General features: G+C 46.1%; 1 protein-coding gene across 1 annotated transcript in view; it reads left to right on the top strand.

Annotated features, from left to right (window-relative positions):
* The window catches only part of LOC144770012 (butyrophilin subfamily 1 member A1-like), a 247,520-nt gene extending 229,159 nt beyond the window's left edge, over positions 1-18,361 (top strand). Inside the window, exon 5 of the mRNA XM_078654205.1 lies at positions 17,856-18,361. Within this exon, the coding sequence (XP_078510331.1) occupies positions 17,856-18,361 (506 nt within the window). The remainder of the gene's footprint in view (positions 1-17,855) is intronic.
* The last annotated feature ends 520 nt before the right edge of the window (positions 18,362-18,881 follow it).

Below are 18,881 nucleotides of genomic sequence, written 5' to 3'. Positions count from 1 at the left end.
TACCCCCATTGATACCATGTACTTTAGGTACATACCAGACTGGTTACTGGGTCACCCATGTGAGCCCCTGTATAGTGTACCATAGGTACCCAGGGCATAGGTGCACCTTAGGCCTACCAGGGGCTGCAGAATGTATTGTGCCACCCCTGGTTTGCCTTCCAAACTGACACCACAGGTCTGTTCACACAGCCTGGGTAAGGTGGCGTAATCACCCCTTACTTAGATATAGTATACCTAAGTCACTCCTATAGCAGGCCTTAACAATCCTGGAGGCAGAGTGCTTGGTTTTATGTGAGAGGGTTCCTTAGCATGAGCTGAGCCCCTCTGCAGCTTTCGGAACCATCTCCTTATAGCTGTTCTATGATATAGCCATACTATGTTCTCTTAAGTGCATTATAATCCATGCAGGTGGTGCTAACTTTGATTTGGCTTTATCAAAACATGTCGTGTAAGGAATACCCCCCCCCCCCACCGCTAGTCCTGGCAGCGGGGGTAAGCAGATTACTTTGTGCCAACAAGTTTTATTTTGGAAAAAGTTCAAAATTGTTAGACGGTTTGTTTTGAAAAAACGAAGGCCGAATCAGATCGTCTAGGCTGGCAATGAAACCATCTACCGTAGTAGGTGAAAGTGGAACCACTTCGCTTAGCAGATCAAAAGTGCAGAAGTGTAGATCATCGCCGTCAGCGTTTGATGCATTAGCAATGTCCATAGTAGCCATGTACCTGTATGCCTGTAGTGTCTCGTATCTCACCCTCAGTCAGACTTGCCGGTGAGACCTCAATAAATGCCGTCATCAGAATAGGCAGCCATTGGGGGCAACACGATGCATGAGCTGTTACTGGACCTAGCAAAGCGTTAAAAACCGATGGCAGTACTGATGGAAGTGTAAGACAAATGTCAAACACGCATTCCTGTCCGCAAAGCAGGCGTCGTAGAACAGGTAAGATGCAATCTTGCCAGATTGGTCTGAATGATAGAAACCAGGTTGTGTTCAGATCTCTTAAACAAGCCAAGAATCTGTGAAATTCCCTCACAATATCTCATGGCAAGGAGGCATTGTTCCAAGGTATTGTGGGTATCGCTGGTTACCGGACTTGCCATATCGGAGCAGAAGAAATAAAAATAGAATTCCTGCTACGAGTCCCAAGATGAGAGGCAGGCCGCCGAACACAGAGTGCACGAAATTTGGAAAAATTCCGAGGACTGCTTCAAATGGTGCTAACAGTCCTGAAAAAATCGTCTTAAATATATGTGCGATGCCGCTGGTATCAGACATATTTAAGATTTGACTTAACATTTCTGCGAAATGTCCTGGGCAGTTTGTTGATAATAGTGTATGTATCTCTGCAGCAGTCCTTGCAACCTGCAGGTCATACGTTTCTTTAGACGAGGTCAGTGGCACATTTTTTTGTAAAAGAATGGCTTTCATTCTGCTTAAAGTATCAATTCGTATAGAAGAGATATTCAGTGAAGGCCATAACACCGTCCCACTGTCTGTCTTGCTCTTTGGATACAATACTTGCATACAACAAGTGACCTTGGATGACACACTAACTAGATACGCTTTTCCGAGATTTGTTTATCTGTAAGGTTAAATACGGAAAACAGTGACGTGGTGTTGATTTTACGCCATGGCACGTAGCCTAAAAAGAGATTTTGCAATATTCAGCCTAGCAGCATTATAGAACGTAATTGAGACTGGCCATGTTGAAACATTAGCAAGTCCTGCTCTATTATGTCAATTGCAGATGATACAATGCTGTCCAAAGAATATATTCTGGAGGACACAGTCGTTAACCCATTGTCCACTACAGAGAGAGTTTTCTCTAAATTAATACGATCGATTTCTCGTATTCTTTCTGCAGTTTCCATTTGTGTTATTTTCCAAGCTTCGTTGTACGCAGCGTATATACCGGCGTATATGAAATGTTTTTGACTTGGTTTGCAACGCCCCATTAAGAAATCTTGCAAATCATTGCCTTCTTTAAGTAAAGATAAGTGTTGTTTGATTTCTGGAAGTGTAAATTTCTACAGCCACTCAAGGCATAGCTTTCCTAAACTGTAAGTAGTTACTATCCCTGGATGTTGTCTCTGGGAGTATCTTGGATCTGGCCTATTCACTGTGAATCCTTGTGTTTTGTTCAGGAATCTATTTTGACAGTTATTCGTGTCTGTGGGCCAGATTAACCATTTTTTCCAATCAGGTGTAGTTCTGTTTTGTTGAAAATCTGTTTTACGTCTACCTCCTCATCCGAAGTGTTATTACTGTCCATTGCGGGCTTTGGTATTGACGGTTTATTTAAATCTTTTATCTTAGCCAGGCCAAGACAAGAAGTTTGTTTAAACAGTGTCATTTAAAAACATTATTTATTCTGGTATAATGCAGGCTCTAAATAGGGCTTCTATCCCTTGCACCTGCCAATCTTTTGTGCCCCAGACAGTTTTTGTCTCAATGTTGTCTTTCCAAAAGTCAAAACCTAATGTAGACAGCTGAGCATAAAAGTTTGCAGAATAAATTTGTTTAGTATTAGTCAACATTGTTTTCATTCCTGTCTTATTTATGTTTTTAAAATAAAACGTTTCTGCATTTGTAACATTAAACCCTGAGAAGTACCGACATTTTTCAAAAATGTTCTCGAGCTACCCCTTGGTGGCGTTGGACAATGTTCCCATTGATTATAAGTAAAAACAATTCCAGGCTTTGCAGATTTATGTAAATAATGGTGACCATAGTGATTAAAACAATACATTTGTTCATAATCAGATGAACCTTCCAGGTATTCATGTTCTGTAAATTTAGCTGACATTTCTAAGTCTGTCATCATATTGTTAACAGTTTCAAAGTCCCAATCATCAGAAAATGTGCTCGTTGAAACAAAGTCACTCAAAGAAACCTTAAACTGGTGTGGAATCTTCAACAACTCCACAGGGCCATGGATGTCATAATCTGTTTTGTCCCATGCTATACCACCAGGTATTTGGAACGGCTGTGATGTTCACTGATGACATGTCTCTTTTTTCACGATGAGATGATGTGTGAGGATTCAGGACCAAGTTGATTGTCTTACTTGCTGTGTCCATTGTAATGTAATTTCCATCTATCATCCTTCCCAAACTTAACACCAGTATGAGCCAGGGCAGGAGGAAAAGTACACCTAATACAATCCAAAATTCAACCCATGGCCAAACCAGATATATTTTCTCAAGTTGATGAAAGAGTTCTGTTATTTTTTCTTTGAAAGTTTAATTAATTGGCGTAGTTTCAGGTTCACTGGGATCCTCAGAGAAGGTATCAAAGTTGATGAAATAGCCAGAGGCAGTTCTGTCAATTGTTGGAATTGCATCCGGATTACTTGAAATCGCTGGAGCTGTTTCCTCTTTTGCCATGTTGGTATAGTCAGATGCTATATCATTGTAGACAGATGTTTCTTGACGAACTGTTATTTGGGTATCCAGAGGCACAAGTTCCATGGCTTTTTTGCATAGTCCTTCTTTTCTTACTGCAGGTTTATCAAAGGCGATAAGTCTTTCAGTTTGAACATCTTGAATTGTAGCAAGATTTGATTGTCTGCTACATCTTGGGAGTCCACTCGACCTACTACTTATTATCGGCCACATGATGTGGTTTGATCAGGTCGATGGACACAACTCTGTTCTCCCTGCAGCAAGGGGCAGTAGTACTACTGATCTTGTTCCGTGGATTGCTAAGACCGGTACTGCTTTTCTGTAAGAAGGCCCAAATTACTTCTTTACCGCGATCTTTTCCCTGACTAGATCCCCAATCTTTGTAATCCAGACAGGCCTTGCTGGGACAAGTGGTTTTTCTTCAGTGGTTGTTTGCTTCTGTATTGTGTTACTCAGACTTCTTCTTGTTTCATTTAAGTCCTGTAAAACAGCCAAACGATATTTGACATCAAAGACTTTTTGTTCCACCACTGAAGTTTGACAATCAAAGTCTTCGATCATCATTCTAGTACCAAACATTAATTCATACGGAGTGATTCCACCTAGAAAATTTCTTGGCAGATTGTTAAGACTACGTTGGACACTTATTAGATGTTTGACCCAACCATCACCCAAACCTAATACCTTAGGTGTTATGGATTGCTTTATGTCACGGTTTTTTCTTTCCACTACCGCATTACCCTCAGGATGGAAGGGACTAGAATACCACAATGCAACGCCCAAGCAAGCCATGGCCTCTTTGTAAGCTCGAGAGCTAAATGCAGGACCCTGGTCAGAATGTAGCAGGCCGATTGCGTATGTGTCGATAACGACTCGCAAATCCTTTATAACAGTTCTGGCGTCAGCCGAGCGCTGGGGCCACATCCAAATGAATCTCGTGCAGGAATCCACTACGACCATGTGGTCCAGGTAAACAAACGCTAGTGGTTTATCTGAAATTAGGAGTGGCGTCTGTGCAGGTCGTTTCACTGTTGAAACCTATATTTTTTGGCAGATTTCACATTCTAGAACATAGTTTCTAGTTTGTTTCCTCATGCGCGGCCACCAATAACTTTGTTTTAATAGTGATATTGTGGCGGAAAATCCTGCGTGAGCAGACGCTAGTCCTTAATGTGCTGCTAAGATCAGTCCTAACCTATGTTCCATGTTTGGAATTGCCCTATCCCCTACTCCATGAATTCGAGCAAAAGGAACATTATTTGCATCAGTTATATATGAGTACTTTACAGGAAAGCCTTTTAGGAGTGTTTTACCACTGTTTTTTATGGTAGCAGTGACAGCTTGCATTATTTTGCTGTCTATTTTCGTTTTTGAACGATTGATTGCAGCTATGGAAGCCGTTTGCACAGCTGCCTTCGTGGCCTCATCAGCCAATGAATTCCCTGCAACATGAATGCCATCACGCTGATGACTTAGTGTATGAATCACGTGAGTCTTTTGTAGTTCTTTTTGCAAAAGAACTACGGGCCAGATGCAGGTAGGACTTATTTACCGAATCTTAATTACCGAATTTTACCGATTCGGTAATTAAGAATCGGTAAATAAGAAGGGGGGACATGTAGGAGCATCCAGATGTTTCTTTTACCGAATCTGTAAAAAATCTGTATTTACCGATTCGGTAAATACCGACCGGTAATGCCCATTCATTCCTATGGGCTTTGAAGCCCATAGGAATGAATGGGCATTACCGATTTGGTATTTACCGAATCGGTAAATACCGAATTACATAAGGGTGCAGGGGTGTCACTTTGACACCCTCTGGCACCCCCAAAAGAGGCTCGGGTGCCATGTGGCAGGCATACCTGCCCTAAGGGCAGGTCTGCCTGTCATATGGCATAGGTGTGCATGCACACATGTGCATGCACACCGGAATTGGTATTTTACCATCAAATTGAATTTGATGGTAAAATACCGATTCTGTAAGGCTTGTGGGACTCAGAAGAGTCCCACCTACATATCAAATTTACCGATTCGGTAGAAATACCGATCGGTAAATTTACCGATCGGTAATTTTACCGAATCAGTCACACATGCCCCTACATCCCATTTCTGTTATACCGGTCGGTAACGGCCGAAAATACCGATTTTCGGCCGTTACCGACCGACCTACATCGGGAGCTACATGTTCCCAAAGCATTTTATGCTTAATTGTGCCACCTTTCGCGTCTTTGAAACCGTTTTGAACCCAGTTTTGCAGATATTCATTGTAAGACTGGACGCAGTAATACGAATCGCACACTATTAGTGTGGGGAATTCGCGATCAGTATTTTCAAGCGCCATCTTGAAAAGCTGCAGTTCAGCTCGCTGAGCTGTACAGTCTCCGAGTGATTGAGTTTTAGTGACCATAGGTCTAAATTTACCTTCGCGCCAGTGACCTTTAACAATCGCGCACGCAGCACTGTAAGCTTGCTTAACCCCGATTGCGGGTTGTGGTGATCCGTCTGTATATATTATACATATGTAATGTTGTAGAGGTAGAATCTCGGTCGGCAGAGGACATTCGTATTCGTATTGTAGGAAATCTTGTGTCTTCAAATAATGGTCAAAGACATATTCAACGTCTGTTGCAGCAAGAGAATTAACCCATTGTATCCATCTCGGATGTAAAGCTTTAGCATTGGGAATGCTTGCTTTCATCACTGCCTCTAAGGCAGGTACAGGTGTAACGATCATTAAGCTCTCTCTTTTGCTACTGCAGTTTGAACCGCTGTCAGAATTTTTTCTGTAGAAGTGAATTTTATTTCAGCTTGTGTGTACAAGTGTGATTTGTAAGCTATTGGTACCTTTTCACCTTCATTAAAGGTTAGGTACGTGTATCCCCGTCTCCCTGGGATGATTCAGATCACAAGATTGCGCGTATTGCCGCGTGTTTCTAACTGTGTTTTTGCTAACATGTCTGTTTGAACTGAATACAAAATTTCTGTGTGTCTTTGAGTCCAATTTGTTGGTTTGAAATCAGGCTTGATTAGTTCGTAGAGAGGTTTAACCCTTTCTGCGTAATTTAGAACGTAAGTTCTTCCGAAATTAAGGAAACCTAGAATTGACTGTAAGTTTTTCAGCGTTTTTGGAGCTTGGAGCAGCGCTCATTTCTCTAAGAAGTTTGTTGCCAGGCTTTTGCCTTCACTTGATAACTCGTATCCTAAGAATAGGACGTTGAGGTGGGCAATTCTTGATTTCTTAAAATTAAACTTGTACCCTTCAGAAGCAAACCCAAGTATTATGGTGTTCACTCTTTTCAAGTGCACGTCCAAATCATCGTCTGTAAGATAGATGTCATCGACATAAGATAATGCCTCATCATCGTACATTTGTAGTAGCTATGTTACTCTCGCTGAAAATAACCATGGAATATTCTTGAAACCTTGGAGGAGACAACAGAAGTGTCACTGTGTCCCCATTATTTAGAAAGCGGTCAAGTGCCTGCTTTCAGGTGCAATGTTTTGACAGACAAACCCATTTGAAATATCTAGTGTTGTTTTCTATTTTTTCCGCACAATGTTATTCATCAGTGCTGCACTATGTGAGTTTTGTGCTGTAAATGTTTTGCAACAGGAGTTCAGATGTCTGTAATCCAAAACTAGACAATATGAATTGTCTGGTTTGGAGACAGGAAACAAAGGATTGTTCATTGACGAGGTGCATGTTTCAATCACCCCTTGGTATTCAAGTTGATTTAAAATCTCCCTGACTTGTTTTTTAGCTTCTTGCTTAACAGGATACTGCCTTTGTGCAGTAGGTTGAGGAGAGTCCTCATCCCATCCCACATGATTTTTATATAATGCTGGAGCCTGGGCCACAGCCCATTTTCTGGCATAGGTGTATTTTTTATGAATAGGATTATGATTTGAGAAGGCTGGCATAATTATCTCTTCGCCATGTGGGCACACCCTGACAAATTCAGATGGCCAGTCTTGTTCAGCTAGAAGAATGTCATAACCCTTATAAAGCTTCTCCCAAAAGAGTGCCTGCTGGCTAGCATTGTCTGGGCCTACTCCCCGTTCTTGAGTTGTGTCCTCAAGATCTTTGGCATGTCTGATCTTTACACTCGCTACCTTCTTTTTGGTGAATTGAGTTTTCTTATTTTTTGGAATGTGCTGTTCATCTTTGGACTTCAAGCGTTCTTCTTTTTGCTCTGATCATCCTCTTTTTTCTGATTTCTGCGAGGAAGTCTGAAAAGTACGAGAGGAACGTGAATCAGTATCTTGATATCTATCAGGTTTTATTAAGTTATCCCTATTTCTGAGGTTATACCTTTTTTCAGAGGGCTCCCGTTGGGGAGACCTACCTCCTTGTTGGGGAGATCTTACTCTTGATTGAGAACGCTTCTTTTTAGGAAGTGTCTGTTTAGTACTTTGCCACTTCTTTTTAGGAGTAGTGAGACTATTTTTAATAAAAACTTTTTCAGGATTTTCTGTTAGTTGTGGTTTTAATGGTTTCCCACCCAAACTATCTCTACCTAGTTCTTCATATGATTTTTCAATAATTCTTGACAGCTCATGTGGCTGATCTGTTATATCTGTTTCTTTTAACTTCTGACGGATTGCCGCTGATGCTGCTTCACCTTTAATGTTGACTAATAATATAGCCGAGACCTGTTTGAAATCTTTTTGTCATTTCATACCCAGATTTAAGGCAGCTTCTGGTCCGTATTCATTTTGAATCTGTCATAGGACGTCTGGTATTACCGCCATAGACGGAACACCTTGTGTTTTTGTGTAGATTGAAGCAAAGACTGTACCACAAGTGTCGCAGTCCTCCGCATGTGGTGCTATCCCCATCGGTAAACAGATTTTCAGAATTCTGTGTTTCTCATGAGGTGTACTATCAGGGAATACTGCCTCAATTTGAGTAATTTTTTGTGCTAACCAAAACGGAGTTTGTTCCCTTTTAGCAGGCAATTTACCAATGACTGATTGTATAGTCTGTGGTGTTATTTTATTTGTGTTCCCCTGCTGAGGGGTGTGTTGTGGAATCCTTACAGTAGGTTGGATTGTTAAGGTTCACATGACATATTGAATCAATTGTCTATATATTTTAATTAACTGTTTCAGCTGAGCTGACAGTTCTTGACCTGTTTATTTTCTATGTCAGGATGTGGTGTATAGCTGGCTAGTACCGGCCATGTAGCTCCTGGTCTACCTAGTGGACCGAGCCAGGTAATGTGATTTTGATGTTGTAGGGCGCCTTTAAACCAGAGCTGATGCTCTTGGTAAGTTAATGGAATTTCAATGTCCTCGTAAGGAACATATTCCTCTGGATGTTCCTCTACTGTGTAGTAGTGGAATTCATGTGTTCCTCCATCTGCTGGAGGAAGATTAATCCATGAATAGAATACCTCTGTCTGTCGATATTCATGTGCCTCTATAACAAATATTACTCTACCACCTCTCGATGGTACTCCATTATTTATGAGTTTGTAAGTTATAGTTTTCCTTACATTCACCGGGATGATTATAACACCGGGTCATTCTGTAGGAGATCTCTGGCATCTAAAATTGCCTGAGCTGCAGCTGTAGCTATTTCTTCGTCAGTAATCATTATTTTACTGACTGAAGAGTTTGCAGAACAAGTTTCAAGGAAACAAAGATTAGGTGCACAATATTTTGGAACACTGTATCCTTCAACGTTGAATAAACTAAAAACTAATACATAGGATTCTCCTACTTAGTTTTAGCGGATATTATCCTTTAACCCACTCCAGACGTCTATTGGAGTATTTACGGGAAAAAGGGGTCTGGGTCTATGTGAAAAGCACATCTGAGTTACTCTAGTATCTAGCGTTAAATTATAACCTTACAAAACGTGGGCTCCATGTAGTGTAGTTCCTATATTCCCAATAGCCTCTGCGCATTGGAATAATAAATCCTGTAGTTTAGACGTAGGACTGAGGTCGACTAGGTCTCTACCGAATCTATTAGACTTAAATGTGAGTGCCAGCTAGCTCAGAGGTCAATGGAAACTTTCTCGAATTCACAAGAAGGGATTTGTTTCTGACAACCCCATAAACATGACAACTTTGTTTCTCAAGAATAAGAAATCAATCTCTTGAGTCGCGGAAACAATAGATAGCTATTTTACTCAGTCAATCGTGCATGCTTCGTTTCACCAGAAGTGCTGAGAAAATAGAGAGACGGGCGTTTTCAATAAAAAGTATTAATTGAACAGTCTTCTTCCTCAAGCATAAGAAATGTTCTGCTACAATCGTAATCTATACTACTATTATAAAGGAAGAACTTTGAACCTTTGAGGCGGGTAAACTCGGGAACCACAACGCCAATCCACACACCCGATACATCATTGTAATCGTCAGGGTGTGCAGATGGACATAGGCTATATAAACGTAATAAATATACGTTATTTAAAAAATTTACAGAAAAGAAAATAGTAGTCCCTTGGAAGAAGCACCGGCCGCGACGTGCGTGCCCGGCATGAGGAGCGCGGGGAGGAGCGGCGTACAGGATCACAAGGAGGACCGGCGGACATGGCGCGGGGAGGAGCGGTGAGGAGCGGCGGACAGGCGGTGAGGATCGGCGGACAGGTGGTGAGGAGTGGTGGACAGGCGGGGAGCAGCAGTGAGCGGCGGATGAGGTAGGTTATTTATTTGTTTATTTAGGAGCGGTGAGCGGCGGAAAAATGAAGCAAAAATGAAAATCGTGAGCAAGAGGAAGCAAACAGAGCATTAAAAAAGTGAGCCAAACGGTGCATTACAGGAGGAAAAAGTTACGTGTGCAGGTTACAAAAGCGTAGAAAGTAAACATAGAGGTATGGGAGGAAAAAGTGACGTGTGCAGGTAGCAAAAGGAAGCAAACGGAGCATTAAAAAAGTGAGTCAAACGGTGCATTACAGGAGGAAAAAGTTACGCGTGCAGGTTACAAAAGCGTACAAAGTAAACATAGAGGTATAATACTGCAATATATGGAGGAAGGCTCCGGGGGACCCACGGACAATGTCGGGGCGGGCAGGGGCCCTGAAGCCTAATTGCTCCCGGACAACTTCGGGACGGGCTGCTAGTACTGGTTTTAAAATACAGGGCATATAATACGAAGAGTATTATAAAGTAGTACTGTAAAAGCATGATATGGTTTCTAAGCCATAAGTTTGCCTAAAAGGTATAAAATACATACAGTGATAAAATAATGACTAAAAGTACTCAACTTGTGCTTCTAAAATACGCCTACCCCAGTGTACATAACCTAAGTCTAGTACAAGGTAAAGAGTAAGTGAGGAGTAGCTTAAGTTTAGCATTTCTCTGCCAAGAATCTGTTCAAGAATTCTCTAAGGGTCTAATCAGCTCTGTACCTTGGTTTAGAATCAAGGAGGTCTTGTATCTCTCTCTCAGGACTTGATTTCCCAGCAACCCGCAAGGGCAGCCTGGGAACACTGGAGCTGGTTTTTTCGGCAGCAGAAAAGACAGCGTCTCTCAGTGCGTCAGCTGGAGGGTCGGCTTCCTTCGGCACTTGCTGCTGCAGGGCATCGGGCAAGTAGTTAGTCAATGTGCTCCAAACCACTGTGTGTTTGTCAGGGCAAATCTAGGCATATTTATTCTTTGAAGGTGTCGAGTTTGACGTGTGATTGGACTTAATAACGTCATCAGAAGATTCAGTTCTTCGAAAACTCCATGATTTCCTAGATAAATTAGTATTCAGGCAAGGGGAAGTCCCTAGCTGCTGAAGGCGGGTTTCTCTAAGAAATCGTTGTTGATTCGTGGAACTTAGTGGAAGTAGCCATGCCGTATTTGGGCTGCATAGGCTCAGTCTAAATATGGTAATGATTTCTATGCCTATATAAGGATCGGATAATCTATACCTATATAAGGGCATGAATCGGGAAAAATTACACTAGGGTCCTAGATTCATTTACAACAGTGTAATGTGTCAAACACTTTGGAATACTACTCCCCGCCAATACTGGTGGCGGGGTTAGCATTCCACCCTTCTGGAGGGAAAAGACATGTATGTTACTGTTTTACCCAGCTAAAGGTCAACAGAGCCTCAGCATCACAAAATGGCTGTTGCTGCCACAGACACGAGTCTGCCCTCCTGCTGCTGGACGAAACTCCGGCAGGGAAGCCCTGGACAATAGATTTCCTGCCCAAGAAGGTGCTAGCACCTCACCAGACCAGGTTTAGTGTATTGGGGCAGGGAGGGCTGCATTCAGTGAATGCATCTAGACACTGCCTGGGGCACACAAGGTGCTCCATGCATAGCCCGGTTCAAACCAGTTGCTGGGGCACTCCAGCCCCAGCTCTGGCGTGAAACTGGACAAAGGGAAAGGGGTGTAACCACCCCCTTCTCAGGTCCACCCATAGGAGGGACCTAATTAGGTAATCCAGCCCCCATCCTTAGTATAAGTATAGGAGCTGTGTCCCCAGGACTTCAGATTATCCTGGAAAGAAACTTTGATACAGAAGTCTTGGACCTTCGACATTCTATTCTGACTAGAAGACGGAAGACGGAAGACATCTCCCTTGTGGAGTGACCACCCTTGTTCAAACAGGCACCATCAGCAACTTTGCCGGTCTGAAGTTTCAAGGCTCCCGCTGGAGACCGAAGACTTTGCAACTCAAGAACTGGACTTCCAAACTTCTCTAACCCAGACCCACATCCACAGCAAAGCTGAGACCCAAGGTGGACACGAGAGACGTGGGACCGGATATCTTGGACATTCTGCATTTTGCTAACTGCACTCCTTTCCTGAAGCCTCAGTAAGTTGTGCATTGGGGTACGAGAAGCCCCAGCTCCGAGCATCATTTGCACTGAAGCCCAGGCCCCCACACTCCGTGAGTGTCCCGTGGGCCCCACCTTCACATTTGTGCTCAATGCGTCTTCCCGGCTGATTGCCCGTTGGCTAGTGAGATCCCCAAAGATGCCATTTTGAAACTACTTTGATTTCCTGGTTTCTCCAGGCTTGCTCCAACTTCCCCCAAAAGGAGAAGCACCACAAAACTTGCTGGTCTGCAACAGAGCCAATCTCGACATCCTGCATGGGTTGCGGTTACCAAGACTTGTTGGGTCCAATCCGGATACCAACACCGCAGTCATCTAGATCCATCGCGGGACAGCACGAATCCAGCTCCTGGTCATCATCGATGCCTCCTGGACCTTGTGGCTGAAGAGACAAGCTCACCAACTTTACCTGCAAAGCACCCAACATTGCCTGGTTCCTTCCTGGTTCCTTCCTGGTTCCTTCCTGGTCATTGGCTAGTGGACCAGACTCTGTCCCCTCTGCTTTCAGGTTCTTAACATCTCCGATCCACCCTTGGATCCATCTGGACACTTTTCCTCTGGTGGTCTGCAGCACTTCTTTGCAGCTCTCCATAGAAAACGACGACGAAACCCGACACGAAAAGACCTATGTACCCGGCTTCCCTGGGTGAGGTAACTCGAGTACTCCTGTGGGTATTGACTCTTCAAGTGTCCTAGTTTAAAAGGGTTCCATCTAAATCCATCCGGAAGTGTCCTTTATCTTTAACTTTGTAACTTTCACGAACACCATAGCAAGTCAATGGGAACCCGTGCCTGTGTTTAGACACTGCACGCGGCTCCCGTGAGTCTCCTACTTCCTAACCACTGGTCATTTAGTGTAGCCCCAGCAACTCTACAGGCCCTTGGCCTGATTTCTGACTCTCACGTGGTACTTATACCACTTTCTTAGTATATGGTTTGTGAGGCCCTAGGGCATAACGTATACTGTGCAACTTATTGTGTATTAACTGTGTGACTTGTATTGTATTTTTACCTCTGACCTCATAAAGAGTGCAGAGGGGTTATATTTAGATTAAATACATGTATATTTGATATATACCTTGTGTGATGTCCTTTCATTTGGTATTCATCGGATTATATATGGTAAAACAACTTGCTTAATTTGCCTACTGAAGTCTTAGCCTGAAGACTGTTGGTTCATGCTACCAGTAGGATAGTTTTCTATAAGGTTGACTTTACAACCATCACCAATAAGGGTCGATTAGACTGGTGCAAGGTGCCCACTAGAACTAGTGGACATCCTATGCCAGGCTAATTTCTCACAACAGTGACTTGTCTGAGGTCGCACAGTGTGTCATTAACTCTCTCTCCTCTCTCTGCAGCGCTGGGGTCTCTGGGTGTGACAGTGACTTCTCTGAGGTCACACAGTGTGTCATTAACTCTCTCCTCTCTCTCTGCAGTGCTGGGATCTCTGGGTGGAACAGTGACTTGTCTGAGGTCACACAGTGTATCATTAACTCTCTCTCCTCTCTCTGCAGTGCTGGGGACTCTGGGCGAGACAGTGACTTGTCTGAGGTCACACAATGTATCATTAACTCTCTCCTTTCTCTACAGCGCTGGGATCTCTGGGCGAGAGAGTGACTTGTCTGAGGTCACAAAGTGTGTCATTTATTCTCTCCTTCTCTCTTTGCAGCGCTGTGGTCTCTGAGCAAGACAGTGACTTGTCTGAGATCACACAGTGTATTATTGACTCTCTCCTTTCTCTGCAGTGCTGGGGTCTCTGGGTGGGACAGCAATGTGTCTGAGGTCACACAGTGTGTCATGAACTCTCTCTCCTCTCTCTGCAGTGCTGGGGTCTCTGGGTGGGACTGTAACTTGTCTGAGGTCACACAGTGTGTCATTAACTCTCTCCTCTCTCCTCAGTGCTGGGGTCTCTGGGTGGGACAGTGACTTGTCTAGGGTCACACAGTGTGTCATTAACTCTCTCCCCTGCAGTGCTGGGGTCTCTGGGTGGGACAGTGACTTGTCTGAGGTCACACAGTGTGTCATTAACTCTCTCTCCTCTCTCTCTCTGCAGTGCTGGGGTCTCTGGGTGGGACAGTGACTTGTCTGAGGTCACACAGTGTGTCATTAACTCTCTCCCCTGCAGTGCTGGGGTCTTTGGGTGGGACAGTGACTTGTCTGAGGTCACACAGTGTGTCATTAACTCTCTCTCTGCAGTGCTGGGGTCTCTGGGTGGGACAGTGACTTGTCTGAGGTCACACAGTGTGTCATTAACTCTCTCTCTGCAGCGCTGGTGTCTCTGGGTGGGACAGTGACTTGTCTGAGGTCACACAGTGTGACAGTAACTCTCTCTCTCTCTCTCTCTCTCTCTCTGCAGTGCTGGGGTCTCTGGGTGGGACAGTGACTTGTCTGAGGTCACACAGTGTGTCAGTAACTCTCTCTCCTCTCTCTGCAGTGCTGGGGTCTCTGGGTGGGACAGTGACTTGTCTGGGGTCACACAGTGTGTCATTAACTCTCTCCCCTCTCTCTGCAGTGCTGGGGTCTATGGGCTGGACAGTGACTTGTCTGAGGTCACACAATGTGTCATTAACTCTCTCCTCTCTCTGCAGTGCTGGGGTCTCTGGGTGGGACAGTGACTTGTCTGAGGTCACACAGTGTGTCATTAACCCTCTCTCCTCTCTCCAGTGCTGGGGTCTCTGGGTGGGACAGTGACTTGTCCGAGAGAGGTCACACAGTGTGTCATTAACTCTCTCTTCTCTGCAGTGCTAGGGTCTCTGGGTGGGACAGTGACTTGTCTGAGGTCACACAGTATGTCATTAACTCTCTCCTCTCTCTGCATTGCTGGGGTCTCTGAGCGCGACAGTAACTTGTCTGAGGTCACACAGTGTGTCATTAACTCTCTCTCCTCTCTCTGCAGTGCTGGGGTCTCTGGGTGGGACAGTGACTTGTCGGAGGTCACACAGTATGTCATTAACTCTCTCTTCTCTGCAGTGCTGGGGTCTCTGGGTGGGACAGTGACTTGTCGGAGGTCACACAGTGTGTCATTAACTCTCTCTCCTCTCTCTGCAGTGCTGGGGTCAGAGGGCTGGACAGTGACTTGTCTGAGGTCACACAGTGTGTCATTAACTCTCTCTTTTCTCTCTGCAGTGCTGGGGTCTCTGGGTGGGACAGTGACTTGTCTGAGGTCACACAGTGTGACATTAACTCTCTCTCTCCTCTCTGCAGTGCTGGGGTCTCTGGGTGGGACAGTGACTTGTCTGTGGTCACACAGTGTGTCATTAACCCTCTCTCCTCTCTGCAGTGCTGGGGTCTCTGGGTGGGACAGTGACTTGTCTATGATCACACAGTGTGTCATTAACTCTCTCTCCTCTCTCTGCAATGCTGGGGTCTCTGGGTGGGACAGTGACTTGTCTGAGGTCACACAGTGTGTCATTAACTCTCTCCTCTCTCTGCAGTGCTGGGGTCTCAAGGTGGGACAGTGACTTGCCGGAGGTCACACAGTGTGTCATTAACTCTCTCTCCTCTCTCTGCAGTGCTGGGGTCAGAGGGCTGGACAGTGACTTGTCTGAGGTCACACAGTGTGTCATTAACTCTCTCTCCTCTCTCTGCAGTGCTGGGGTCTCTGGGTGGGACAGTGACTTGTCTGAGGTCACACAGTGTGTCATTAACACTCTCCTCTCTGCAGTGCTGGGGTCTCTGGGTGGGACAGTGACTTGTCGGAGGTCACACAGTGTGTCATTAACTCTCTCTTCTCTGCAGTGCTGGGGTCTCTGGGTGGGACAGTGACTTGTCTGAGGTCACACAGTGTGTCATTAACTCTCTCTCCTCTCTCTGCAGTGCTGGGGTCAGAGGGCTGGACAGTGACTTGTCTGAGGTCACACAGTGTGTCATTAACTCTCTCTTTTCTCTCTGCAGTGCTCGGGTCTCTGGGTGGGACAGTGACTTGTCTGAGGTCACACAGTGTGTCATTAACTCTCTCTCTCCTCTCTGCAGTGCTGGGGTCTCTGGGTGGGACAGTGACTTGTCTGTGGTCACACAGTGTGTCATTAACTCTCTCTCCTCTCTCTGCAGTGCTGGGGTCTATGGGTGGGACAGTGACTTGTCTGAGGTCACACAGTGTGTCATTAACTCTCTCTTCTCTCTCTGCAGTGCTGGGGTCTCTGGGTGGGACAGTGACTTGTCTGAGGTCACACAGTGTGTCATTAACTCTCGCTCCTCTCTCTGCAGTGCTGGGTCTGTGGGTGGGACAGTGACTTGTCTGAGGTCACACAGTGTGTAATTAACTCTCTCCTCTCTCTGCAGTGCTGGGGTCTCTGGTGGGACAGTGACTTGTCTGAGGTCACACAGTGTGTCATTAACCCTCTCTCCTCTCTCTGCAGTGCTGGGGTCTCTGGGTGGGACAGTGACTTGTCTATGATCACACAGTGTGTCATTAACTCTCTCTCCTCTCTCTGCAATGCTGGGGTCTCTGGGTGGGACAGTGACTTGTCTGAGGTCACACAGTGTGTCATTAACTCTCTCCTCTCTCTGCAGTGCTGGGGTCTCAAGGTGGGACAGTGACTTGTCTGAGGTCACACAGTGTGTCATTAACTCTCTCTCTCCTCTCTGCAGTGCTGGGGTCTCTGGGTGGGACAGTGACTTGTCTGAGGTCACACAGTGTGTCATTAACTCTCTCTCCTCTCTCTGCAGTGCTGGGGTCTCTGGGTGGGACAGTGACTTGTCTATGATCACACAGTGTGTCATTAACTCTCTCTCCTCTCTCTGCAATGCTGGGGTCTCTGGGTGGGACAGTGACTTGTCTGAGGTCACACAGTGTGTCATTAACTCTCTCCTCTCTCTGCAGTGCTGGGGTCTCTGGGTGGGACGGTGACATGTCTGAGGTCACACAGTGTGTCATTAACTCTCTCTCTCTCTGCAGCGCTGGGGTCTCTGGGTGGGACGGTGACATGTCTGAGGTCACACAGTGTGTCATTAACTCTCTCCTCTCTCTGCAGTGCTGGGGTCTCTGGGTGGGACAGTGACTTGTCTGAGGTCACACAGTGTGTCATTAACTCTCTCCTCTCTCTGCAGTGCTGGGGTCTCTGAGCGCGACAGTAACTTGTCTGAGGTCACACAGTGTGTCATTAACTCTCTCTCCTCTCTCTGCAGTGCTGGGGTCTCTGGGTGGGACAGTGACTTGTCGGAGGTCACACAGTGTGTCATTAACTCTCTCTTCTCTGCAGTGCTGGGGTCTCTGGGTGGGACAGTGACTTGTCGGAGGTCACACAGTGTGTCATTAACTCTCTCTCCTCTCTCTGCAATGCTGGGGTCTCTGGGTGGGACAGTGACTTGTCTGAGGTCACACAGTGTGTCATTAACTCTCTCCTCTCTCTGCAGTGCTGGGGTCTCTGGGTGGGACGGTGACATGTCTGAGGTCACACAGTGTGTCATTAACTCTCTCTCTCTCTGCAGCGCTGGGGTCTCTGGGTGGGACGGTGACATGTCTGAGGTCACACAGTGTGTCATTAACTCTCTCCTCTCTCTGCAGTGCTGGGGTCTCTGGGTGGGACAGTGACTTGTCTGAGGTCACACAGTGTGTCATTAACTCTCTCTCCTCTCTGCAGTGCTGGGGTCCCTGGGTGGGACGGTGACATGTCTGAGGTCACACAGTGTGTCATTAACTCTCTCTCTCTCTCTGCAGAGCTGGTGACTCTGGATCCAGACACGGCTAATGAAGCTGTGATCCTGACTGAGGACGGGAGACGCATGATAGGGACAGACAGACGCCATCCCTGGACGGACAATCCGAAGAGAATCACTTACTGTCCCTGTGTGCTGGGGCGGGAGGGGTTCACTTCGGGGAGGCATTACTGGGAGGTGCAGGTGATGCAGGAAGGGTGGGTTGGGCAAGTGGGGGTCACAGGAGAGACTCTGCTGGAAGGGGTGGCGTTTACTGGAGGGACCCCTGAGTGCAGGGCCTGGGATGTGGAGTGGTTGCATGGTGGTCGGTTCTGGGCTCTCGCCTTCTTTCCTGACCTCCGTTCGCCCCCCCTGAAGCTCGGGGTGTACCTGGACTGTGAGGGGGGGCAGCTGTCCTTGTACAATGCAGACACTTGGGAGCATCTCTGCACCACCAATGGCACATTCACTGGGGGGGTGCACCCCTACTTCTTGGTCATTAAGGGGTCAGACATGCGCCTGGTGTAATAATAGAGCTCCCACTCCCCCCACCAGGGCAATAACAGGGCATAGAGAGGCAAACCCCCAACCCCTTTCTTACCCTCACTCTTTGATTTCCCGCATCTCCTGGTATTAACACTCCCTTAACTTGGAGCTGCACCCCCATTTCTTCAACTGCCCTGGGGCAGACCTGTTCATCGCCCCCTTTCTACACCTACTTTCATCTCCTGAAAGACCTCCACCTTTGGGGGTGCAGTGTTGCCCTGTTTTGACAATACCTTGGTGGACGTCCGTGCGAGGGGGAGCGGGGAATGTCCCCCAAGGAGGGGGGAGCAGGAGATGTCCCTGAGGAGGGAGGGGGTGGGAGATGTCCCTAGTGGAGCGGGAAATGTCCCCCAGGCAGGGGGGAGCGGTGATGTCCCCAAGGGAGGGGGAAGTGGGAGATGTCCCCTGGGGGAGGGAGGGGTGGTAGATTTGTCTCCCCAGGGGAGCTAGAGATGTCCCTGAAGGAATGGGGAGTGGGATATGCATAAAGAGAGAGGGGTCG

The sequence above is a fragment of the Lissotriton helveticus genome, chromosome 7 (genome assembly GCF_964261635.1).
Source record: "Lissotriton helveticus chromosome 7, aLisHel1.1, whole genome shotgun sequence".
Taxonomy (NCBI): domain Eukaryota; kingdom Metazoa; phylum Chordata; class Amphibia; order Caudata; family Salamandridae; genus Lissotriton; species Lissotriton helveticus.
Note: the sequence above shows the minus strand (reverse complement) of the source record. Positions and strands in the feature narration are given on the sequence as shown.